The sequence below is a fragment of the Rissa tridactyla genome, chromosome 2 (genome assembly GCF_028500815.1).
Source record: "Rissa tridactyla isolate bRisTri1 chromosome 2, bRisTri1.patW.cur.20221130, whole genome shotgun sequence".
NCBI lineage: Eukaryota > Metazoa > Chordata > Aves > Charadriiformes > Laridae > Rissa > Rissa tridactyla.
This window is the reverse complement of record NC_071467.1, coordinates 113,504,183-113,531,364: the sequence shown is the minus strand read 5'-3', so window position 1 is coordinate 113,531,364 and position 27,182 is coordinate 113,504,183. Positions and strand designations below refer to the sequence as shown.

Sequence of the window (27,182 nt, the reverse complement as noted above, 5' to 3'; positions counted from 1 at the left end):
CCTCTGGTCAAGGGCTGAAGCCTGTAGTCTTAACCTTTAATTAGCTTTCCCTTGACCCCTCTGCAAGGCTTGCCACTGGAAGGCTTCTCCCTGGGGTGAGGAAGACACCTGCTTGCGTAAGTAAGACATTTCGATGAATCTCTTTAGAAATGCTCAGGCCAAGAAAGCTGCCAGGACCGGCAGAGCGCTCTGTCTCAGCTTCACGATAACGGGGTTTTCTGCAGAATACTGCAGAGTGACTACCAATTAAGGCCATTCCCACCCATGAAGATCGTACACAAGACAGAAGAAAACAAGAAGGGCTGATTTAATAAGTCTTTTCACAAGCAGACCCCTTGCTCTCTGCAACCCAGCTAGGCACCCACATGCAAGGAGGATGTCCTTCTGTTAAAGGGACATCAGATATCTCACGGGGCATAGACATGTCAAGGCATTTTGGCGACATTGTTACTTCAGAACAGTTTGAGCTGGAAATTCCTCCGGCATCTGGAGCAAGTCTTACTTTCTGAATGCAAAGAGTTATCGCAACACCTACCACGAGGCAGCTTCCTACAGAGAACCCACCACAGAGCTGAACTCCTCAGGTCTCTTCATGGTCAGCAATGGGAAACAAGCACCATCAGAGAAAGGCATAGTCCAGGACCCTACTGCAAGTGCTCAGGTCTGCCCTCTAAAAAAGTTTCTCTCTCTCTCTTCATTGACTATACCATGGAAGATGAGGCTATAGTCTGGCAGTTACAGAAAGCTGGGTGGCTGAATACACACTGGTAATGTCATCGACTGATCATGATTACAGGGGTTATAATTGTGTTCTCCCTTTCCTCTCCTTGTTGGTTTTTTGTGATGGCTGCTAGCAATCTCACTCACAGTTTCTGCATTGCAGCCTGAGTTTTCATTATCAGCAGCGGTTGCACTAATATTAGTAATTCCCTGGAGCCTGCAGCTTCACTTCGATAACTACTTTTTCTAACTGAATGTTTTGCATTTCACCTGGGCGACCACCACATCAGCTGAATACTGTCCAATAGGGCTTTCCTCTGTTAGAAAGGAGGTTTTCTTCCACCTTATGCCCTTTAGTCATAGGAGGATTTCCTCCTCCTTCCTCTGGCCAGGAAGTTGTATTAATTTGTTGAGCTTTCCAGCGCCGGTCCATGAAATGGGCAACACCTTCATAGCTGAAGTCAGGGGAAGACCTCATCAGATATGTTGAAGTCACTCAGCTGTCTGAGGAAACGCTCTGGCTCATCTTCAGTCACCTGGGCTAGCCACCCCTGGGACGGCGTGGCATGCAAACCATTAGTTGTTTGTGCATCTGACACCCACGCTCGGAAATTTTCAAGATTCTTCAGGAAAAAATTTCTTCTCTGATTTCTGGGATTACTTTGGTGGTAATACAGTACCTATCGGCCTTGCTTTTCTTGACTTGAAGTGGCCTCAAAAAAATTCCGTTGTCTTCACTCACCATCAGATAGTTTTTCTCCGCGTCAGAGAAGATCAGCTGCTGGCTCACTTTTTTAGGTCCAACACGTGCGTTCAAAGGTTCTGTGCAGCTACAGCCCTGCCACGTGGAGCAAGCCCAGTACCTTGTGCGTTAGCACAGGGCTATCAGTGCGCAAATGTTGAAGTGGGAGGATGTGTCTCCAAACTGTATTTTGGATAGTGGTATATGAAGGTGTCTGCTGTGTGGCTCCGGCCACCGCTTCTTTGGACTCAACTTACTACGCTTTCCACGCTTTCCACAATTTGCTGCATTTCCTCCCCGGAGCAAAAGGAACTTATTCTTGTACAGACCCTCTTGACATGATCTCTTCTTTCAAAAGACTGATTACATCGTCACTTTCTGTTTCTTTCCTGGTAAGTGCTGCTGCAGCACACACAGCTGCTCCCTTAATTCTTCCTCCCCTTTTGCAACACGCTGCCCGACAGAACTGCAGTCAAGAAAAAACTCCTAATGGAATTTTTCTACCGGGCTTGCACTGTGCTTTCCAGGAGTACCTTCACAGCTTAAAAGCACTGCAATGAAATCTTGACCACACAGATGCTCGAGGTTTGTCAGGAATGTCCTGTGGGGGCCTGTGATCTGTTTCAGTGGTAGCAGCACAGCTACGTATGTCCTGATTAAGCTCCTGATACCCAGGGACAATAGCAATAGTCAAATTTTTCCATCTGAACGTTATTTTGCTGTGTTGGCATCTGTGTTCTCAGTCCTTTCACTGTGGAGCTTCTTGCACCGGTGCTGTTCCAACTGCTGCTTGTTAAGCACTTCCTTGTGGTGGGACTTCCCTTGTTTTCATGAAGTATTTTGTTTCTTTCCCAAGGCAACAGCGTCCTTCATGTTCCAGACCGCTGTCCCATCCCAACTGTTATGGAGGCCCTGTGACTCCTGCTGATCTTGGTATCCAGTATTAATTGGTAAGTAGTTACTCAACAAATGGCTTCCAGTTTCTTAGAGGAATGTTGGTTTATGGCATTCACTTCACTCATGGTGCCTGAAGTCCTTCATTTGCTATGCAGTGATTTACATTCTGCTGTCATCCAGGTTTAGTTTATGCTTCCCAAATTTAGGCTGAGCGGCGGTATTCCCTCTTGTCTTGGTCGCATACCTCTCAGTTGTCATGTATGTTTTCACCTCCTGTCAACATTCATGCTTTGTGCACCCTTTTCCCAGGAAATCTCATGTGCTGATAACAGGCCAGCAGGTGTTTCCTACCAAATGTTGTGGCTGCTTGTCTCTTCTTCCAGTCTCACCTGCCTCGCCCAGGACAGGCAGGTTGTATTCAGAATATTCTGCAGAATCCTGATAAATAATAGCCTACAGCCTCCCTGAAACACTGAGTTGCTTTTTTTTTTTGCAGACCATCATTTTCTTCCTCGTTGTACCCATTTTAGAGGTTTGTCTATTTTAAATCATATTCTAGGGTCAGACACTGCAGTTCCTTCACCTCTTTGCACCTCGCTTGTGGAAGGGGCTGCTGAAATACCCAAGCTGTTGGTACCGGGACCTTGGGAGATGACTTATTTTTGCAGTTTCCAGGATATAGCCCATGTCTGCAAACAAAAAACTCTTAGCTGCTAGAAAAATCCCATTTTACTCGCCTCCGCTATAAAATGGATTGCACAGATATCAAGTTTTTTATCAAGTGAAACCATTTGCTGTCTCAGGACTAAATTGCCAGCATGTCAACCACATAGAAAGAGAAATTCTGACCTTTCCCTTTGCATCTATATTCAATCTGAATTTCTCCAGCACTTGGGGTGGAAGACCTCCATATTTCGTTAGTCCTACTGATGTAGGCAATTCTAGAGTCCAACTGCAAGCTGGCTTTTGCCCATCTTCCATCTCATGAATACAGATTACTTTTTCTGCAGTTATCAGTTTTGAATGTCACAGGTTTTCCTTTGGCCCTATGCAGCTAATTAGACCTAGGAAGCTAGATGCATTGTGATCCTTCTCTTTGTACTGTACCGTAGCCAAGAAGAGTGCTGTGTCACTGCTGCCGCTCGAGTCTCTTTGGGGGTGCTCTCCAACTGCAGGCACCGTACGCCCTGTACTTTTCTGTTTGCTTATGCGTCATGCTTCTGCAAAATGGTTTACTTTGTGGTTGGAATCAAACGGCCTTATCAACATGCAACTCTTCAATAAAGCTGAAATGAAACATTTGGACCTCATGAAAACAGAATGTTTTGCTATTTTGCACGGGGGAGTTTAGGAAGAAGGTGAACAGCTTCTCAGTTGTTGAGTCAGCATACGGGGGGAGGGGGGGAGTGAGGGAGAAAGGATCTCCCTAAATGGCCAGAGCATTATTTTCTTTTAGCACAGTTTCAATGGTCAGAATTGGAGACAGTGTCAGAACGCAAAACTGCAAATATGGGAAGATGGTATTTCAATCTAGATCCAAAAGCAAACTCACAGCTGTTTGTAAATTAAAACAAAGAACGGCTCAGTGACTTGGGGGCTTGCAGACATGTAGAGCTACACATCTGCCCGCACTTCAGGCTGATGCGGTACCAAGCAATCCTAACCCGCCAGCAGGATGGCTGTGTGTGCGTCAGGCTGAGCCCCAATAATACGCCTTGCTAACAGGCAGAGCATGTCCCACATCTGGGCAAACACCCGCGTAACATAGTGGCATGGCCCCCAGGCCAGGGCTGCCTCATAAACGTACGTGCGTCCATATCCAAAGCAACTCTCACCTGCCTACAGGGATAGATTTTTAAAGAGTGCCGAAGGATGCAGATAGAGAACTCGGTGGGAGTGGGGCACTGAAAACAGCAATGGGAAACAATTTGCCTCTAGAGGTCCTGAATGTGTTCAGAAATCTGGTTACGTCTCAAGCATAATAATGACTTTGGTCAAAAGTAATTTTAGTTATTTGGTCCTACAAAATACCTGAGATGACATTCACGAAGGACAAATTTTATTTTCGCTCATGTTTTCTCCTAGTTGCTTATGAAGCAATTGAGTATGACAGAATTTTTGAAAAATATTTTTATTAAAGTGTGACTGTAAAACCTGTATCTTCACCTGTAGTGGTAAAAATATTCTTTCAAATAACATTCTTTAGCTGTATTAGTTCTTTCTTCATCAAATGTTTATTCACAAATTCTTTCTTATGAGTACTGGATTTCATAATTGGAACAAATAATATTTCAGAAATTATATTAATAGAAAATAATATTTTTTCAGCTTGTAATTATTTTCAAATACTGATGGAATTTATTCATTATTTTGTGGTAAATGTAGAATTAAAATTTACTGATTGGTAGGGGAAAAAAAAAATGTAGTTTTGCTCGTAATCCCCACACAGACATTACAATAACAAATTATTGTACCTGGGTGTAGGTGTATAAAGAAAAAATAGGGGTAGTCTCATTTCATAGGGATGATTACGTTTTGAATTATCTTGCATACATCTAATACGCCAGGGGCATCTTGGGAGCTAATCAACACCTGCAAATCTCACAAAAATTAATGGATTCAAGTTTACAAGATATTCCTGTTGACTTAGGCCCAGTTTGCACTTAGATTTTACAAACTAAGGAACAGGGGACAGAGTTTATACCTGCAGAGTGTACATTAGCTTAAACTCACTCCTTGAACAGAACAGAAATATGCTTTATTGAAAGTATAAGTGTATCTATGCTGTATCTCTAACTGCTGTAGCTAAATTTTTAAGCTCAGTAGCAAAAAAAAGAAGAATAATCAAAAAGAAGGAGCAAAGTGACTTGCTGTGATATGGCAGAGGAGCTAGAGGAAGCTGCAACAACTCTTGAACTCCACTGTGCTGTAAATGCACAGTGACGGCAAGTGATGGGCAATACCCATTTGAATCTTCCACATCACCCGCACAAGTGTCAAAGTGGCGCCGACGGCTAAAATCTCACCAAAGCTTTTGGACAAGGACCCAGTGAGCTTTGAGAGGACTGGTTTGGTGCCAGCCCCTGTTCATACCCCGTTCCTAGTCACCGTAATCTTGAAAAGGAGACAACCGGTCTCTCTGGGCGAGGACTGGAGATTTCCTCCAGCTGTAGTGGAGGGAGCAATGTAAAGCGCCCCAAAGAGGTACCAGGGCTTCCTCTACTGATCTTCATGTAAACCAGTTCTGATCTGGCACCCCGAGACGAGCATTTCTAATCAGCCTATAGATATTATAGCATCTGGATATATTACCCGACAGACAGACACCTTTCTCTTCAATGTTCCCTCACACCTCACTAAAACCTCACTAAAACTTGGGACAATGGCTGTCCAGGCATACCAAGTTCAGGTATGCAGAGCAGAAGGACTGATTAGATGTATACAAAGAGGCACGCCCACAAGGGTGCCCAAGGAGGAAAAGACGACAGCACAGCAACCTGGAAAGCTAATCACTTATCCCAGGCTTTTATGGGCTCCGCTGAGTTTGACCTCTCAGCGTTAGCAATTGGCTAGAGGATGTAACTAGGAAGAGGGGAAATATCCCTGTCCCATCTATCACACGGCAAGGAGGCTCCTTACAGCTCCCCTTCGGCACCTAAATCAGGAGATCTGCAGCAGCTACACTCCCTTAAAGACTTGACTGTTCAGAAGCATCGACGAGTTTCACGGTTGCAGTGGCTCATTGCAGGAAGTAAATTAATGGGAAAAACAGCTGAAAAGGTGATTAAAAAGCAAAAAAAAAAATATTAAAAAAAAATTAGCAGTCTTAGTATCTTAGACCACATATTTGCACTCCGTTCTTCTAACAAAAGACATGATGAGCTTGCGCGCGCGCACACACGCACACACTCATGCTTATTCTATGCTTTTTCGCCTCATCTGGCAGCCGCTTTCCGGTCCAGCAGACACTAACATCTAATGAGTCAAACTTCCCATTTTCAGACTAATCAGTCGGCTGCACTAATTGCAAATGCAAATATGCAAATTTATATTAATTAATTACTCTGCTAATTAGTTCTGCGGTCTTTTTGGGGTAATAAATCATTGTGCAGTGGAAGGGAAACACGTCCTGTCCCATTTCACTCCACATAAAAATTTAATGTACTCATTGAAGAAAATATACAAAAAAACCCCCAATTCTGGTAGCTCTGCTTCTACTGATGAGTCCCCTACAGAAAGGTATGATTGTAAGAAGGCTTTCACATCTCCAGCAAATGCCATCACTAAGGTGCCTGTTAGCAATTTAATTATCACATTATGAGCTCCAGGAAAAGCCAGTTTGCTGTGCTGCAGGCTGTGACTCCGAGCTCCGTAGTTCACACATTTTGCAGCAAATGCTGTTTATACATACATGAAAGATAATCTGGAGGAAAGCACTCCGTCTGCTCTACCTGAACGGACTGCTAAAGCTTGCGCTCAAATCCCAGGAAGCCGGAGCTGCTAAAACCATCATGACTAGATACGCTTTAGTCCTGCAGCCTCACTAGATTCCATTTGAATGGGTTGTCAGGAAAAACGAAGAGTAGCTGAAGGAGAAACTGCTTGCAGAGCCCTTCCCTGGCCTTGAGTTTTACTTTGGCTCTGATCCACTCCACTTGGGAACTGCCGGCTCCCCAGCTGGCGCCACCTCTCCCTTGCACCCCTCACCTCTCCAGCACACCCCAGGGACAGGGACAGTCACTCCACTGCCCCCTCTGGCAGTGGTCCCCCAGCCTCAAGGGATCTGCGGTGGTCTTCCTTCCCCACACTGACATCTGGAAGGTGCAGGGAGTTCCCCACATTGACTTCATGCCCCAGCAATAGCGCACGGGACGGCGCACTGGTGGAGGCTCGGGTACCAAAGCCCGTCAGGGCGTGAAGGTACACGCGTCACGCTCGCAGGGTTGTTCTACGCTTTCCTCCTTAGGGTAGGAGAAAGACATCCCCATAGCATAACAAACCCCACAGCACCTGGCTGTGACAAGGGAGTGACTGAGTCCCCTCATCATACCAGCGACGATGTGGTGCGCAGTTCACCACAGGCGCCCCAGGGGCCGAAGGCTTTCCTAAGAGGTTCAGAAAGGCATTAAGCAAGGTACGATCTCTTATCTCATGCAAGTTCAGGCTAACTAGAGATACAGCATCTCCCACAGCACTCAGAAAGTTTCTTCAACTTCCACGTGCTTACTTTTCACTGCAATATACTGTCATTTCAATAAATGTGAAACATTCACAGAGCATTTTCTTGAGAGTTTGAATGTGATCAAGCGGGTTAATCCGCCTCGTAGAGATAGGCTGAAAACCAGATAAAAATGTTATAAAAGTCAACAGAGCTCTTCTTATATCTTTGAGATCCAGGCATCTGACATGCAAGAAGTTTTCCAATATTAAAAAAAGAAAAAAGAAAAAAAAAGGAAAAAAAAGTAAATGCATTAGCAAATGTTTTGCTTTATGCTTTGAATTATTGTGTTTAAATTGAAACAATAAATGAGGTTTACAGGTAATTAAATTCCAAGAGCCTTTATCATGCTAGGTTTAACCAGAACTTGAGCTGTGTATTTTTCTCATAGTTTGGAACCCTAGAATAGCTTCTTTCTTATTTATTTCTCTCTCCTACCCAAACACGGGAATAAAATACTGTTGAACAGATAATCTGAAGTCCTGTGACTTGGGTTCTGGGAAACAGAGGAAACTAAAACAACGGGAATTGACTGGGCAGTTTATGGACCAGACAAAGATAAAATTTATTTTTAAAAAGTTGCCACCTTTGCTTGAAATACTAATGTGCACTAATGGCTATGTCATTTAACATCATGCAAATTAAAATATTTATTTAAAAGCAAACCACCTTTGTGATCTTTCTTGGTTTGCAGGATCCTGGAGTCACATGGGATCCAAATTGTTTGTTACAGACTACAGTTATCCCCACCTGCTCTGAGTTTTGCCTGATATTTAAAAAAGAGCTTCTTTTTTTTTTTTTTAAACCCTACACGAGATTTCAGACATTAATAGGCAAAGATTTTGACAAAACTCCACAGGTAACTCTTTAATAATGAATAGGTACACGATGGTAATGGGACTTTGTTCTGGTTGTCTGTAGTGTTCTTTAAAGAGTTACATTTAAGTCATAATTGCACTGGGACATGAGATATAACTTAAGACATTTGACAAAGTCTCTAGACCCTTTGATGGGTTACCTTCAATTAGAAAGCTTCACCAGCACATGCATCTTCTGCAAACTGCAGTAGGCTTCCTCTCGGCAGGCACTGTGAACAATTCTTTCTTTTTTTTTTCTTTTGTTTTCTCAGAGTGTGTTCATAAAATAGCTAAGAAAGTTTTGTCAATACTTATTTCTGAAGAATATTGTCTTAATTCAGAATACTTACATATAATCATGAAAAAGTGATGCTAATAAAAATTCCATCATGATAGTCTATGTTTATTCCCTTTCAGTTACTTCTGGCTGATATTTATTCTCCTGTCAGGGCTGTGAAATTGAGACTCTTCTTAACATATAGGACAGCAAGACCCATTTGGCATCCAAGATGAAACCCAGATGAGTGTTAAGATTGACAGTGTTTTCACCCTTATAATTAGCTATTCACACAAATGGGGTTTTAGTTTGCACTTACACTTGGAACATGGCACTTCTTCATACAGAGAGCAGCATTCACATGTTAACATTTTCACTTTTGTTTTTTTGTTGGCAAGTAAACCAGCGTACTCGCTATTGACTTCTGTTAGCGTTTCGTTGTATATTATTCGCTATTTATTAGTGCCCTCTTTAAAAAGGATTTAACGCGAGCAAAGCACGAACAAGAACTACAGTGATGCAGTTTCTTTTGCCCTGCTCTGGAAGAGGATGGCATTTGCCTACAGTCACTCTGCTGCTTCCAGGTGAATGCTTTCCACATACTTAGGGCTGGGGCACCGCTTTCCACCTTTTTTTTTTTTTTTTTAAAGGGTTAAAGACCCCTCTCCCTTGCTGAGGGAAGGATGGGTGGCCCCGGTGCAACAGAACGCGTACCACGCCGAGCTAATTTGCAGCCTTGTCCTCGGTCACGCACTGACTCAGTGATGTCTGGAAGAAGGGCGCACAAGTAGGAAACCTTATGGCAGTACAGCAACGGGTGCCAGAAATTCATCAAGGATTGTGATGGGTTCTGAACAAGGTCCTGTTCATTCTAAATCGAGGAATAAAAGGCTCGGATAGAAAAGAAGGCAAAAGGACGGCTAAACCGTCGTTTTTTTGCTAAATCTGAGATGCGACTGATTTCCTCATACACATTAAGGGTTACAAACAGAAAAAAAACAAATAAAGCATCCTAAACGGACTGCGCTCAATATGGACTTAGGCTAGAGACCTCACTGCCACAAGAAGCAGATTTCAGAAATGTATGTTTGCAAAAAGGAATTGATATGCATATCAGAGTTACCATAATTAATTACAATAACGTTTTTGGGTCATGCTTCAGGGCTCACAGAATTCAGCAACTGTTAGAGAACGGGCTGAGACTTAACAAGGGTAATGTCTTTTTAACCTTCATGTACACACTTTAGGAGTCTCTCTTCGGCAATGGCTATTGCCAGAAAATTATTAAGAGATGAGACCAATCTTAGGTCTAAACAAACAGGAAAAATTCCTGGATTCTCAGCTGTGGGCTATATCCCTATGTGGTCCTTTTTCTTATGGGAATGGATGGATTTTGGCAGTTGATTTAGTCTCTTTCCTAATTCTTTATAAGGCTAGAATGAAAAGGGGATGAAAAATATAAGGAAAACTTGATTGTTTGAGCAGAAGTGGTGGCAAAATACACAAGGTCTTCTGCACCAAACAAATTAATTAATATTGTTCATCCCTTTAGAAACAATTGCATCTACAATGGACAAGAGGACAACTATCAGGCTAGATTAAAATGAAGATTACATATAAAATCACTGGGGGAAAAAAAGGAGAACAGACTAATGGTGGAGAAAAGGCACAGAGAAGCCCTAAAGGCAAACAATAGAATGAATAAGTATGGTAACTGCAAACCACCTAAGCAAAAAATAAAAATAACGATTGGGGAAATAGCAGTAAAACGGGAAAATCATTTGTCTATACCAAAGCTCCACAACCACAGCTCTATGCCTCCAGGCACTCCCAAGAACAAGGATGCCTTCTCACACAAGTGGCAAGATATCCAGAGAAGCAACCCGAGCCTGCTGTTCCTCCCTCTTAGAGGAGCAGAGCGATGCCTCCCTCTCTGCTCCCGCATGGATGCAGCACCACCACCATAGCTCAGAGAGGGCCGTTACATGGGGAACTGGACTTGAGGCTAGGTGATCTTTAAGGTCCCTTCCAACCCAAACCATTCTATGATTCTATGATATAGCGATATATAGAGCAATAGCGGGAGCCCAGGGCTCGGGCGCTGCGGTTGCAGCTGCCCAGGAAGGCAGCAGCAAGAAGCATCTCTGATGCAAATCAAGGTGTGAAGCAGGTCAGTGCTTCAGGGACGGGGACTTCCACTGGTGCAGGTGAGAAAAGTGGAATTGAGCCACCACATCCCTACCAGAGACGAAAAGGTCTGGCTTACTATCTTTTATTGAATTTCGAAGTCCTTTGCTCACCTTTGTTGGGGCATATTTCACTGTACTACACTGAGGGAGAAATGCTGAGCCTGCTAAGTGACACGTTAAAATGGAGTTGTGGCCGCAAGGCACCTTGAGATAGTTAAAGACAAACCAAAATCAGAGTGTTCTTCCAATGAGTTATCCCAAAATTTCCATGTTTGTTTTCAATCACGGCCATGATGAACCGTTGCAATATTTGGTAGATATACTCCCTAACAGCATTTTCAACTGAAAAACTGTGTTTAAATTTCACAAGCCAAACCTTTTCAGCTTTGATGTACAAAGTAGGAAATGACAGCTCATTGTCAGACACTTAAAACAGAGAAACGCCTATTTCTACACCAACACTTGGTGTTGCGGGAGTTTTCCTCAGGAGCAAGTGCCTCCTGCAAGCCCAGCTTCCTGCCCCAGCTACACACCGTGGTACAGAGGGACGGCCGTTCAGAGGCAGGATTGCACTGTGCCCTGGAAAACATGTTATGGCCACAGAACAAAAACCATAAAGAAGAACTGGGGCCCACACCACAGCTCCCATGATCCAACGTGTCTTCTAGGACAGGACACATTTGTATTTAACTGACTAGAGAAATATATATTTTTGGGGCAGCCCAGCAAACAGATTATTCCTGTTGGGACTCACTGACGTCACAAAGGACTCATTTTGGCTTCTTGAGCAGATAGTCAACAGACTTCACTAATGATGAAATACACCCAAGAAAATTCTGATTTGTGAGAACAGCTTTACCATGAAGAAATTGTCCTAGCAAAAGATTTCCAACAAGCTCTAGTCCTGACCCTGCAAAGACTTACAGTGGAATTAGATTTATCTAACATCGACCACCAAAAAAATTGTCTGTCCTAAGCAGTTTGGTCTATCATACGCACAGAGTTAGTGGAAAGCAGTGGAAGGCGATTCATTGTACTTAGTTTACACGCACCAGGAGAAAATGGTGCCTCCTCTTCCCATTGTCTAAAAGCAAGCTTGGAGAGTTGGCTTTCACTCAGGCAGCTACTGAGCCGTAAGCTGGCGGTATGCGAGTCCTTGCACAGCTTATGCGTACGTACAAGGTTGTTACTCATTGCCCATCTAACATGACGCTGGTGCTGAGCGAAGTCCACCTGGAGCTCAGTGAAAAGCCCCTACCCTCGCTGTCATCCTTAGCGTCACCGTGGTTGAATGTGTCTGCCTGGACAAAATGGAATTAACAACGTTTTGGGCTCTGTCAGATTAAGTGGCAAAGATCTGAAGCTATGGCATGAAATATGTAGCTGAGTGCCAAGGTGGCAGCAGCCTAAGATGACAGGAATCTCTCTTCATTCCCTAATCGGAAAAACTCTCACTGAAAATGGGACTGATGTATTTGGAGTAAACTTTTGCTGGGATCTTAAATGACCTAGTGGTCTCAAGTTGGCTTGACCACATTGCCTACAGTGCTTAGGCAGCTCAAAACCAAAGCCTTGAAATAATATACTCGTACTTATAAAGAAAAAAAGACCCATGGTCAATAAAAATAAAATAAAAAAAATCAACTAGGGTTTGGGGAGGATTCTTACATGTTTAAAAAGTTTTGCTTTGGGAGAAAAATTTTGGTTGTTAACTAATTATTAATTTTTAGTTCCTCTTTTAATTTCTCATTTGAATTGCCCTCTAACGTAAAAAGCAGAGAGCAGAATAGTTTTGTATGTAGCACTTTAACATTCACTATCTAGCTTGCTTAGTGAAAAACTGAATTAAAATGCTGGCTTTCAGTTAAATCATTTTTTAATCAGTTGATTTCTTTTACTGTACTTTAATATTATTTTTTTTTTTTAGTGTTTTACTTATCCTACAAATCCTAGCTTTGAGCAATAACATAATGGGAACAGTGAAGGTTAAGTTTGTAGCTGAATCTTAAATCCCTTTTCCTATACAAAGCATATAAATTCACACCTTTTTTTCTGCAAGAGCAAAGACACACATATGTTTCATATTCAATTACAGCTTTACATAAACAGAGATTAAATAAAGCATTAGTGTACAAGATGCCATTTGACCAAGGCAAAGGTTTCTTGACCAATAACTTAGATGATGCAATTTAAACACCTGACTTCCTTGAAAATAAATTATTCAGTTTCTCTGGCACAGAAGCAGCAGCACAGTTGGGTCTGGATGGATTTTATCAGACTGTGAACTAGCTGTGCTGTAAATTGAGAAACACTTGAGCTTGATCAGGCTGGAGAGGAACAGAAAAATGTTTACACTGTGCTGCATTACCAACAGAACATCCGCGTGCTCCATAGGCAACAGTGTCACTGACCTTGCTTTTTCCTGCTCTGCCCTCAATCTGTCCTCTTCTAGCTCACACTGCCATTGCCCCAGATAAATAATAACCAGTACCATCACTCTTGCTTCAATCTATCACTGGTAAGAGATTTCAGAAGGCAATTGGCCCAGCTGGAGAAAACTTCAGAGTGGAAAATATATTTGTACCTGGGAAACGTTATGTTTGTACTTGGGACTTGGACATTTCGGGCTCTCGTGTGCTTCTCTTGCAGCCTGAGCACCCTTTTTTCCTAATCGCTTGCAAATATAAATTGGGCTCTGTGCGCGTGGCAGCGGTGTACATGGAATTCACAGCAATATTCACAGCGTCCACCTCTGGGAACTTGTCCCTTATGCTTTCAGTCAGGAGCAGATGTTTTAAGTACGTAGTTTGAATCGAAGTTTCTTTATTTTCCTTTGAGGTTGAAAAATAAAATTGCTTCACTCCACGATGTTCTCACCACTTAAAAGTTAGAATCAGGTCAATGGGAAGGGCACACGTGCGTGCAGGTTGGATCCAGAGACCGAAAGTTGCTGAGCTCTCAGTGTATTTCCCACTGTACGTCTGACTCACCATGGGAACTTGAGCGGTAGCTCCTCTGTATCTATGAAACACTGATACGAACTCACTGAACCAGCAGGCGCTGAAGCTTAATTTCAGTATGTACAGTGCTGTGAGATCTTTATTTGCCATGTGCTGGAAGAAGCGCAAAGTAAGTGCAAGGATTTCCCTTGCACGTTTCTGATAAGAAGTTTTTGGTGCTTTGAGTATCTTTTCCAGCCACTGACAGGATTTCGCCATTTTAACAGCAGCACACCAAAAAAAAAGTTCCAAGTTCTTATTCCGCAATGCTACTTTTGTGCATAAACAGTTATTAACTTTGCATCAACGTCTCCATGGATTAAGCAGTCCCTAAGTACACATTGACAGCACGGATCGTTATGGTTATGGACCCTTAACATTTAAAATGGGAGGGGAGGGAGGTTGCATGCGCGTGTATTCATCTCCTTGCTCCCTCTCTTTCACAAACTATAAGGTTTAATAGCGATTAACACTAGACCACAGCACTTCTAAATTAACGATAGCCCTGCCAATTCTAATTGGTATTCTAATTAGTCTGACAATTCTACTAATTAAGAACATTAAACTTTTTAACAAAGGCTATCTTTTTTGTGTTGTGTTTGGCAAAATGGAATTGAGGGTGTAGGGGAGCCTGAACTGCTACTTCAGAGAATTGCTGATGATTAAAGAAAAAAAAAAAAAAAAGAAGATAGATTTGGGGAGCATATAGAAACATTTATATATGGTAGTTAAATAACAAGAAGAGACTATCTGAATTTTAGGATATAGTAAACGATAGAGAAATGGATTAATAAAGTGAAAACTGCAAATCCAGAATACATGGCTGAAAGAGGTTTGCCTTTTGGAAACACTGATTTAGCCCAGGTTCTATAGGGATTTCAGTACAGTAGGCAAACTGAGACATTCCTTTGTTTGGAGAAAGCTCACTTTCTAACTTTGCTTTCCTTCAGATACGAAAAAAAAGCAAAGGAAAAAAAAAATGTGTTCCACAATGCAAAATTTTCAGTAAATATTTGTTTCACATCAATTGAAATGTCTTATTGAAAAAAATTGTTGTTCTGGTTTTCATTTTATGTATTATATGTGACTTTGAAAAGAAGTATCCTTTTGAATCCCTTTGAAATGAATTAAAAACCTTACTTTTCCTAAATGTCTTACTCTCAGAAGGAAATCTCATTGTAACGCACTTAACGTACAAAGTTTTATGCTGAAAAGTATACGCAATCTTCTGAAAGAAAACATGTTCCATTTTCTGCCACTTCACGTTACAAGGTCAAACTGCAAATATCTTTTTCTTAATCAAGATTTCTATTTCCGCGGGAGTCAGAGCTTTTGCACAGAGTCATTGCGAAAAAACCTCACTGATGTTAGTTGGTGCCGCAAGAGGCAAATGAGTAACAGACTGAATGGAAAGCAATATTTACTCCAAACCCCACCAACCTGAACCTCACAGATTTTACACTTCCAACACCTGACCTTCAAGGCATAGTGCAGGAGCTCTGAATCTCTCGGGATTTGGCCCCACGCCGTAACGCCGAGTTTATTTCCTCCATCACCAAATTGTTACTGCACTGCCTGTGTTCACGCTGTTCGAGGGCTTAGAGGTACGGGGAGAGATGGCTTATTCCAGTCACCATCTGCTGGCGACAGCAAACGTTCTCCACATGGCTGTCTTCAAAATTCATAGCAAAGTAGCCTTTTGAGGTAACTTTTACCTAGATGGCTTTACACAGCAAGATGCCTTACAGGTCCAAATGAAGACTGCAGAAGGCAGCGCCCCTCTCTAGGCAGAAAGCATACTTCAAATTTCAGCCCAAGCCGCGCATAACACCCCTGAACACAAGAACGAGGTCCTGAACATACTATAGTAGTCTTCGGCAAGCATATCTTTTTATACGGTAAAGTGCATATTTTTTTCTCTCCCTGTCGCCCTGCAGTAACAATGAATCGAACTGCAATAAGTATTCCTCCAAAAATAGGAACTGAATTAAAGATGATCACAAAGAAACCAAAATAAGGCTAGATGCATACTGCCTGACACCAAGAACAATACCATGGCAAAAAAAAAAAAAAGGGGGGGGGGGAGGGAAGGATTCCTAACTTGCAAAAATATATGCATATTCAGTAATGTTTCTGCTGACTAATAGCTGTTTTAGCATTTTGCAAACTTTGTCTTCTATGACCTTTTCCCGTTACTGCAAGAGCTTAAGGAGTCAGGCCCCCAGCAAGGCCATGCAAGCCAGGTAGAACGCCAGCTTATACAGCAACGCGCACGACAGAGGGGAAAGGGAAACGCAAGCATGAGTCGGGCTCAGCAAGCCCGCTCCCTTCTTCCGAAAGGGAATTTGGCCAGAAAAGAAGGCTTTTTGCCAAACTTCCAGGTGCATTCTGGCCATGTTTGCTTTAAATGATGTGGGGATTCAAACCTGTCCTCAGCCAGCCCAAGGACTGAAATGAAAACTCCGGGCTGCCAAAAGATACTACTCGATTTCCTTTGCACGCCCTGCAAGGGGAGACCGCTTTGCAGAGCCATGACCTCCAAAAACAAACACTCTGTGCTCAAGGCTGAGGCATGAAGCGCTGATTTTCACGATGCCTGGTGGCTGAGGAAGCTGGCAAGCTGTAGGGTTTACACAACTCCTTAGAGATTATGCAGACGGAAAAGACGGAAAGAGATGGAAATTACTGAAACTACTGTTTACTTCAGCTTGTACTTAAATACGTGATAACCTCACCGCTCTTCATGGCAGATCATAACTTCACGTTGACTTTGGCAAATTTTATTGGCTGTTGTTAGACAATGCTGCTTCCAAGGGGATGTCCACAGATCTTACCAAAAACGTCTATGTAGGTATAAGCAAAATTCTCTCTTGAGCTCTACTTCTTTCCGTTGTGTACTTGAATAGACAGGAACAATTGCTCTATTCTTAATCTTCTCTTCTTTACTCTGTCCTAGGAAAATTATGAGGCTTGCAATGGGAACGTAAGAAATTTACAGTTTACAACTTCAGTGTATCCACTTGCCCAGGAAATTTGGTGAATAACATATTAAAATGGGATTTTATGAGGATGAGAAACATCAGTTACTCTAAAAGTAGATCTCGCAGCTAGAAGTAATAGAATTGTTCGTTCATCACTAAAAAAATGTTCTTTAAAACATTGATTTCCAAAATATTTTTGGAAAAAGTTCATTACAGCCCAATCTGAATTCAGCACCATTTTACAGCTGAGCTGAAATTGGCTGTGCCTTTCACTTTCTCAGAAGCTTGGGGACTGAATCCAGAAAACAGTTTTATAAAATCCTGTTCTATTTGCGGTCAAATTCTGCCACTGAATCTGTCAGAGGAAAACTGATCCTGTGGGTAAAACAGCTCAAATGACCCAGCTTCCACTCTCAGTTGTGACAAACTTTCTGTGTCTTAAGATGAAATGTGATGGTCAAGATCCTCCAAAGTGTATTGCTGTCCATCTTCTACTGCCTTCAAATCAGTGAAGATAAATATAGTTTTGTGTAACACGAAAGAGCAGGAAGGCTATAGGATTGGGTAACTGAACACTTCAACTAATCTGCTTCTCAAAAATAATTTCTGGAGTATTTATCAAATAGACATCAGGGTCTTGATTATTCCTAACATTTGCATTGGGCATTTAAATCAGTGGAACAAGTTCAGGGTCCGTGCTGTAAGATCCTTGTGCCTGCCTTTTCCTTCTGGAAAGTAGCATTTCTCCACTTCATAGGAGTGGTATAAAGATGAACCTTTAATTCTAACACCGGCTTAGGTTTTTTTGGTTTTGTTTTGGTTTTTTTTTTAACCCAAAGTTACCTTTCTTTTTGATAAGGAAAGATCTCCAGTAAGGTTTTAAAGTACATGCATTATCACGTGTTGCAGACACTGGTTGGCAATCACAGATGCTAGGAGAACTCAAAAGTGTAAACGCAGATTTGGGAAATGTGAGGGAGGCCATAGTTCATTAGCAGCTTGGGATGCCTGATTGCACAGCTTTTCTGCTTTTTGAATGGAAAATTTACTTATCTTCACCAGACCAGTATCTCAGGAAGAGCCCTGTGCAGGAAGGGTTATAAATTCAGATAAACCAAAATAAGGATATATTCCCATTACAGTAAGCCTGAGTCATCCTGCCCCACACTTAATATTGTTTCATAAAATCAAGCACCACAGCCGAGCTCTGCAGTTAAGAAACTACCTGTATACGAGTACATAAGAGAGAGAATTGAGATTTCATAGGCAACTGTAGCTCTGGCATTTCCTACTATCAGCTACTCAACTTCTCAACTTTAATAATGTGCTTTCAAAATAGGTTTAAAGGAGTTGTCATTTCTAAGGCCTGTTTTCTTTTTTTCCTAAGATGTTCAGATATTATTTCAGCATGCTGCCAAAATTTGCCTGAGGAGTGCACGCAAGAGAAAGGAAATGATGATTCTTAGGAGCTTACAGCTCTCCTGAACCTGGATAAAATTTCATGGGGATAAAGAAAAGTCATTTCTCTAGCCTGAGGGCTTTGTCCCTGCTGAGTTTCAAAGGTCTGCTGCAAATAATGGAAATGTCAGAGTTTCTCATAAACTTTGCAAGGATCTTTTACAAAGTTCCCCTTACAAAACGTCCTATAATTTCCTGGGAGGACACTGTCCACCAGAAGTTGACGTTACTCTTAGGTTTGATTTTGCAATTCCGTCAAGTCAGGGTTAATTCAACTTCTCTATTTCCTTGCATCTCACATTGAATTTAGAGCGTGCTGTGTAGTCCTAAGGAAACTGCTCATCTCAGCGTGTGCTTTCTTGTAAGGTCGTTCTGCTCTTCTGAGTCGGTGCCGTCACCACGTGCTCAGAGCTCCCACCGTTTCCCAGAGGGGCTTTGCCCCAGCGTCGCCTCGCCACGTGGGGCTCAGCACGTTGGCACTCCCCACGTGACGGATAATCCACTCACAGGGAGAAAGCTGCAGAAAGGGAGAAAAAGTACCAGGAACATCCACATGGGTGATCCAGGGAGAACATCTCATCAGGTGCTTCTTGCTGGGGGAGACTTGCAGGGGGGAGATAAAAGCAGCCCATCAGCCTCAGAGATTTTGCAAGGAAGGAGTGCCCTTGGTTCATGGAAGAAAGAGCCTGCATCATAGCCATGGGGTCTGCTTGGGGAAGGGGAAGTGGTGCAGATCTCTTCTCGGGTCAGGCACACCGACTCTACTTCTAGAAGGGACTGGCTGGAAGGTCCGTCCCAAAACCCATGCTTTGATGGGGACATAAAAATTCTTGAAATGTAAAGATGGAGGAAGCATGCCTGTGAATCACTGGAGGCACGGGCAGAAGAAAGGGAGGAGAAAAGCAGAATCACCAACTAGCTGTTTGACAGAGATTGCCATTAAAGCATAGATGCCCATCAGCAGTGTCGGGGTGCGTGCTACAGCCAAGGGTCCCTGCTGCAGCCTCTAAAGGCTGCCAAACTTACTGATCTCAGAACACCCTCAAGGTAGGGTAGCAGAGAGTGTGAGAACCCCAGCCACCAAGCAGGAATGAAAAAACTCAGTTTCTCAGAGGTACCATAGGGTTGCTTCACGCCACAAAGCAATAGGAATGATCTTAACCCCCGTCAGTTTCAAGAAGTGACACAGCTACATGACTGGTCTGAGGAGAGCATTTTTCTCTCCTCAGGGAGAAAAGGGAAAGAAGTACCTTAAATTCCATATTTCTGCAAGGTACATATCACCTCTTAATCTAGTAATAAAACTTTCAGCCTATATCACGCCATTACTTCTCTAGGGTAGAACACATATTTTTTTTTATTTATTTATTGAATGTATTTTCCACCTTAAGATTATTTGGTCCCACTCTCTCTCAACTCATTTACATTAGTATAAGCCAGGAGCAGCTCAAAATTAACAGGATTATGCCAAATGTATATCATATCTAAATCAGACCGATTCTAGTCATGTGTTTCAGAACACTTAGAGCAATTTCTGGTCACAAACCCATTTTTGGTTAACGGTAAGCAATTACTATTTGAGTCCATTTTCAGACTGTAAATTCATGTTTTACTCAAGCGACTCCCATTAAAACAGAGTAACTAACCCCTCTGCAGCTCTTTCATATTTGTCCCTAACAGCCTATTCAAAACATAAAACTAAGGATGTCTGATTAGAGCAAGAAGTACATCCTCATTACAGGAGGCTTAGATAGTGCAAAACACATTTATAATATTTTGCAGTATTAGCAGATGGGTTAAAATCACGTTTTCAGACTGATCCGAATCCTCTTGAGCTAATGTAGGTTAGTTCTCTTGAAGCTGGGCGTACTTATTAGTGTCTTCCTTAATCTCTCCTGGGAGAAGGACGTATATCCCTGTACATCATCTTAGTACTGGTGGGAGAGGGCTTAGACAACTTGATGGGAACAGCAGATTCCCCTCACAAAGCTGTCCACGGCCTATGTTAGAGTATCAGGGATTCAGAGAGGCAGAAAAGGTCTGGGTCACCCCTGAACAAGGACATACATCACTTAAGTCCCACAGTTACACGTAGGATATGCAGCCGGAATGCAACGTGCTTATGGCATGTTGGTCTGGTTCCTCCCCCAGCAGCTCCTTCTGTGGGGACACAGTCCTGCTTTTGCCAAAGATCACCGTTCTGACCCGTCTGAAATTCACTGGGGCTGGCAGACCAGAGTCCCTGCCCAAGACACCATCCTCTTTTGCCTGACTTTTGTAAAGAAAACCCAAACCATAACAAAACTCTCCAAAAAATCCCACAAAAAAACCTCAAACGGGTATTCCCGCCTCCTCTTGAGCCCTGAGCTCAGCAGGACACAAGCCAGGAGCCTCTGTTTTTCATGCTCTTACTCTTGTATTTGCCCCTCATGGCCTGGCTTTGCGATTTAGGATGCACTAGGCAGACATTTCCCCCAGTCCCACTCCCAAGGCCACGGAGGTAGCCACCAAGGGAAGCTGAGAGTCCAGCCCTGCTGGATACGTACAGTCAGGTTCTGGCATAGACACCAACCGCCGGAGCCTGCCCAGAGGCCAGCAGGCTTGGAGGGGGTATTTCTGGTCCTCCCCAGCAGTTTGGGCTGTGGCAGGAAAGCAAACTCACGCCAGGTTGTGAGTGAGGAAGAGGGAATTTGGCACCGCAGGATTGTCACCATGAGTTTTACACGCGTGTGAGGAGCAGAGTTGTTGTGACATTTAGTGCTTACATGAGAAAGATGAAGAAACAAGGAAAAGAAAAAGATTTAGCTAACTCTCCCCCCTTCTGAACAGTCCCCCACAGCCCATGAGGTCCCATTGCTACCAGTGAATGACCCAGACTACCACACGCCAAACTGATCCTAGGCAAACATTATTAAAGTTCCTTAATTCTGATGCAGTTCTCCTGCCACAGCTCCTCTGGGAGATACGGGCCAGGGACGGCGGGAGAAGACGATGAAAAAATAAAAAAAAAAAAAAAAAAAGAAGAAAAAGAAAAAAAAGGAAAGAAAAGAAAAAGAGTAGAAGCATTCCCTGGAGATCCGATGATAGCGTATTGAAGTTATTGGAAGGACTCCCATTGATTGCAGCGCAGTTTGGGTCAGTCCCCCTGATGCACCGCGGAGGATCTGCAGTCCTTTGAACTCAGTATTATTTCAGTGAATCTATTAATGTTTGGCTGTGTTAAATGTATTATAATAACATTGCATTTGAAACAGAGTCACTTATAATTCAAAACTATACAGCTTGGGCACAGGGAAAAAAAAATTCGTGGTATGTGTTCAGCAACATATTTGGTGCCATGCAGCCGTTCTATAGAGTGCATTTAACTGTGTTTTGTGTATTATTCTTAACATGCATTCACAGTAGACAGCAAAGCAGCAGTTATGGGGTATGCTGTGAATGCATATTAACAGCAGTACACATTTGCATATCATGGATCCATAATACAAAATGCGTAGTAAAATCCTTATGAAAAGTTATTATGCATGCACAGTAGAGGCTTTTTAAACCTTGATATCTCAGCTATTTTGTTTCTCCGCTATTTATTTGAAAATATTAAAAAGGTCAAATGATGGATTAAGAATCTGCAAAAATGTAATGTTAGTACTACAGAGGGAATCCTTCAACACAAACTAATTCATTTATTTTGTTTTTAGCAGCCGTATAAAAGCCATTCAAAAATGCATTTTACAATAACATTTGAGTAGTTTAAAAAAACCAAACTACTTCAGCAATAAAAAAAGAGGGAAAAAATATTTTTATAAAAGCGTATTTTGGAGGCTGGGTGATATAACTGGAAATTTTGACAGTCTTTCCCTTAACACAGAGCTACTATAATGCCAACCTTTCCTTCCATTTCTCGTAGTATTTTTAGTATGCATTGAAACAGGGTTTGGTTCCTCAGGACTTTGCATATTTAGATTATCGTGCATTGTATAATACTCTGAATATGCAAAATCCTTGAAAAGGTTGACAACCCTTAGGACCTTCCACAATATAAATCTTAATACATAAATTCCTATTGAGAATAATGGGATTCTACCCTCTCCTCTGTTACACAGATTGTAATATTTGGGATAAAATGAAACGAATGTTATGAATAGTACCGCTCTTGCTCTCTTTGAAGAGTTGCCACTTAAGTTTTAACATCTTTGTCACTTCAATTACATTTTACTTTAAAAATAAAAAAACAATAAAAGAAGAAAAAGAAAAAAAGAGAGAGACCTGGGCTCTGTAAAGAACGAATGACCCAATATTTCTCACTTCTGTAAAAAAATGCAAAGTTTGGGGTGAGGGCTTGTTCTTTTTAATGAAAGGCTCTAAAATCATTAAGCACATACACGTAGATGTACATAACACACTCTCCACACACACACACATCGTTCTGCTGCCTTATTTTTTGTTCCCTTCTCTAATCAAAAAATGCCTGAACAGATTTAAATGAAACTTTGTGAAAACAAAATAATTGGATCGGGGCTGAGAACATTAATGCCAAGCTTGGGCCCAATGTGAATTAAAGCAGATGAGTTATAAACCCTTCAAAACCAGGATTTATAATCGAAACGCTGACACAGACCCGTAACAATAGGAGCTCTGCCAGGGATTATTTTAATACTAAAAGCATACTCGATCGCTCACTTTTTAAAATAGAGATTACTTAGTCACTAAAACGCAGTGATACGCGATAATATTGAAAGCAAACTTTAAAAAAAAAAAAACGTTTCTAAGATGACACGTCGTTCCCCCTGTAACTCTCTTGATATCGCTTATATGTGACACGCCACTCCTTAAATTAAAAAAAAAAAAAAAAAAAAAAAAACAAAAACACAAACCCCAAACACACCAAGGTGGAGTTTGCCATAAGCTCCATGGCAAGGCTGAGCCGAGAGGCTTTGTCAGCTTCATTTAACAGTTTCTTGCCCGTGGAAAGAGACAAAAGGGTTAAGGGAGGAAGAGCAGGGAGCACAGGGGAGGCAGCTGACGGGGAGATACAAGGGCATGAAGAAAGGAGCAGCCAGGGAGGCAAATGGGGAAGATTTTAGGAGGAAGAAGAGCGTGTTTCCAAAGGAAAGAACTCCGCTTTTAAAGAGATTTTGGGGAAGTGCTGGCAAAAAGGCGGGGAAAATTTGGCAGAGGGGAAGCCCTCCCAGCGCCCCGAGTTTTCCCTGCCAGCCTGTCGCCCCGCCAGGAGCAGGTGCACCCCAGTCGCATCCCACCAGGGCAGGACGGGGACCAGCGAGCCCCGCCACGCGCTGCCGAAAAAAAGGCATCGTTCATTAAATCTTCACGTTGTACGTCCAGTTTCCCACAGATGCCTCTTTTCTTTCGGGAATGTCAAAAACCACCGAGGGATGCAAGGGGAGGGTTTCTTGCAGCCGGCAGGAGTTTTGCTCCCATTATCCCGCGCTCTGGGGCAACACTCGGCACTCAAGAAAAAAAACAAAACAACCCACACCCCAAAAAATCACTCCCAGCAGCGTCACACAAAAACTACTTTTTGTGACCGTGCTATGTGTTACAGCACCGGTATTACTTCCCCACTCCTGCCTTCCCTTCCTCGCCTTTTCCTTTTTTTTTTCCCCTGGGTACCAGGTGCACCGGAGGGACTCGGATCGATACCAGACAGCACTTTTCGTATAAACAATACCGTATTAACAACCACAGGGCAGCCGTACCTGTAGGCAGGGATAGCACCAAATGTTGGCACGTCTATCCGTGCAGCTAGACTGCTAAAAAGAAGCAGCTCCAGTGGAAAGGCACCTACTGTATGTGAAATGCTGGTGCAGATTTTTTTCCTGTTCTTTTTTTTTTTTTTTTTTTTTCTCTATCAGTCTAACCTTCTGTGTTGATACATGAATGCTGGTACCCACTTAGAGGGATGCCAGATGATCAGTGCAGAATGAAGGTCCCAGGAGAAAGGCTCACGTGGTTTTCTCTGCCCCGTGACGTCACTAGCAGATGGCATGGGTACCAGCTCTGGCAGTTGGCATCAATGTCACTTTTTAGAGATCAATGAGATAGTGCAGATATACACAGATCTAGACTCCAGGAGACGATGCGACATTCAGACTGAAAAGATTTGGAAGGCAAAAAATGAAAACTGATTGTTGAATGAAATAAAAAGCTAAGGTAATACAAATAAAGATATATTTCAGTTGGTGCTGGGTGTGCATGCAAGTGTTTAAAGATACAGTATCATTGTCTTGTATTTTATGTATGCTATTTACTGTCTAATAACTCCTCCTAACATTTTATTCTTCTGATGCAATTGCATACTTTCATTGGTGTTATGTAATATTGCAAGTGTGTAGACAATACTGGTAGAGTTAGTCTTTGACTGGGGTTTTTGTTTAGTTTTGCTCTATTTAAAAAAGTCCCTGCATTCGTTTTGTTTGTCTCTTTGAGGACCGTGGGCTCCAAGCTTTTGCTGCTCTCAAACTGCAAACAAAAGCAAAATAATTGGGAAAAGGAAATTATTTTCCCACTCCAGGCTGGATTCTGAGCACACGTGCAGGATTGCAGTCAGAATCTACAGACCGCTCCTGTCAGCTACGAGCTGGAGGGAGACGTCTGAGCCTCACAGAACATAAACATTGCTATAGCGTGCAGGGAATTTTTCACCTCCCCCCCACCACAATTGATAGGGGAGAAAAAAAAAAAAAAGGGAAGAAAGAAAAAGAGAAAAAGCAAATAAGTTTATTCTAACTAAATACATAATATGAATTAGAATTTTTGCTGGGAAAAAGAAAAAAAAAAAAAAGGTAGGGAGATTTTATTTCCTAACTCTAATCTGAATATGTTTAGGGTTAGATCGTTCTGATTTTTGTTTTAATATGAAATGTGTAATATGTGATTTTCATAAAAATCATTAGAAAAAAATGTCTTCGTTTTTCATTATGTTAGTAGCTGAGTGATCTTGGGGGGATGTTCCATTAATTTTTTTTTCCTCACCCACTCTAACTTACTAGAGTTTAATATCTTGATTCATAAGGGAAGAAACATGGGGGGAAAAAAACTTTGAAATATGTCAAAAAGTGATTTTAAAATATTTAACTATCAGTTAATAGAGATATGGCACTTTTCAATTTTAAGACTGCTCTCGCTCTCCTTATTTTTTCACCCAGGGGAATTTGGATTAATGAAATTTCTGTATTGCTTTATCATGTTTTGCATTTCTTTGACTTCCACGGTGGTGAGGGTTCGAAGGGCTCGTTTAAAAATAAGATAAATGAGCAGGGAGCTAACTGTACGTTTTAAATATTGATTTATTCTATGTTTATCTGTGAGAAAAGTGTCTATTTAGTTGCAAGGTTTTGAATGTTTCGAGTGATTTTAAAATTCTGGACAGCTTTTATTTTTTAAAAAGTGAGCATTTGAAACTGGCGTTTTATGTAAAAAAATACAGATTGTGCATTTATGTATACACACATACACACTCATATACACAGAGCGTGCACACAGACGCACGAAAGGTGCATGAGGATGTGTGTATAAGTCGGCAAACTTTAAAAATGGAAATATTTAAATATTGTGCTGGCATTCTTTCAGGTAACTTAAGATTATAGAACCATGTTAACACTACCGTTTGATGAGTCTGTTGTAATGCCAGAATCCCAGATGTGCAGAAAGTTTTCCAGAGAAAGTGATGACCAAAAGCAAATGAAGAACCCAGAAAGCTTTTCGAAGCAGATCGTGCTCCGAGGAAAGAATATTAAAAGATCTCCTGGAGAAGACACAGAAAAAGAGGAGGAGGAGGAAGAGAGAGAAGAGGAGGATGAGAATGGCTTGCCCAGGCGAAGGGGCCTTCGGAAAAAAAAGACAAGCAAGATAAGGATGGAAAGGATCAAATTCAGGCGACAAGAAGCCAACGCTAGAGAGAGGAACCGGATGCACGGCCTTAACGACGCCCTGGACAATTTAAGGAAAGTGGTCCCTTGTTATTCTAAAACACAAAAACTGTCCAAAATAGAAACTTTAAGACTAGCCAAGAACTACATTTGGGCTCTTTCTGAGATCCTGCGAATTGGCAAGAGACCCGACCTGCTCACCTTCGTCCAAAACTTGTGCAAGGGTCTGTCCCAGCCAACGACAAACTTGGTGGCGGGATGCCTGCAGCTGAATGCCAGAAGTTTCCTGATGGGCCAGGCGGGCGAAGGCGCCCATCACACCCGCTCGCCCTACTCCACCTTCTACCCCCCCTACCACAGCCCCGAGCTCGGCACCCCCCCGGGGCACGGGACTCTCGACAACTCCAAGTCCATGAAACCTTACAATTACTGCAGCGCTTATGAGTCCTTCTATGAAAGCACTTCCCCCGAGTGCGCCAGCCCACAGTTTGAAGGTCCCTTAAGTCCTCCCCCAATTAACTATAATGGGATATTTTCCCTGAAGCAAGAAGAAAGCTTGGACTATGGCAAAAATTACAATTACGGCATGCATTACTGTGCAGTGCCACCCAGGGGTCCCCTTGGGCAGAGCTCTATGTTCAGGTTGCCTACAGAGAGCCACTTCCCTTACGACTTACATCTGCGCAGCCAGTCTCTCACCATGCAAGATGAATTAAATGCAGTTTTTCATAATTAATGAGGAAAATGAAAATAAACAGTGGTCATTCACCTCCCCATCTAATTAAGAGCAAGCAGATGCTTGGGCACTGCGTAATTGGCACAACTCTATTTAACGTGTTTACTAGTTCCTAAAGTGTGTTTCAACTATTGTGGGGATTTTCTATGTATTAATAAACCCTTTTTCCGATAAGTATTTTTCCTTTCGTTTTTTTGTCTGTAAACACTGTGAGATTCTGTT

General features: G+C 42.3%; 1 protein-coding gene across 2 annotated transcripts; it reads left to right on the top strand.

The window, feature by feature from the left end:
- Positions 1–27,182, top strand: NEUROD6 (neuronal differentiation 6). Of its 2 annotated transcripts, none has more exons than XM_054193237.1 (3): positions 1–116; positions 2,319–2,412; positions 25,926–27,182. In XM_054193237.1, the coding sequence occupies exon 3, from the start codon at positions 25,947–25,949 to the stop codon at positions 26,958–26,960; it is 1,014 nt and encodes a 337-aa protein (XP_054049212.1). In that variant the 5' UTR covers positions 1–116; positions 2,319–2,412; positions 25,926–25,946; the 3' UTR covers positions 26,961–27,182. The 2 variants fall into 2 exon arrangements, with proteins under 2 accessions (XP_054049212.1, XP_054049211.1); XM_054193236.1 differs by lacking the exon at positions 1–116 and adding an exon at positions 1,069–1,854.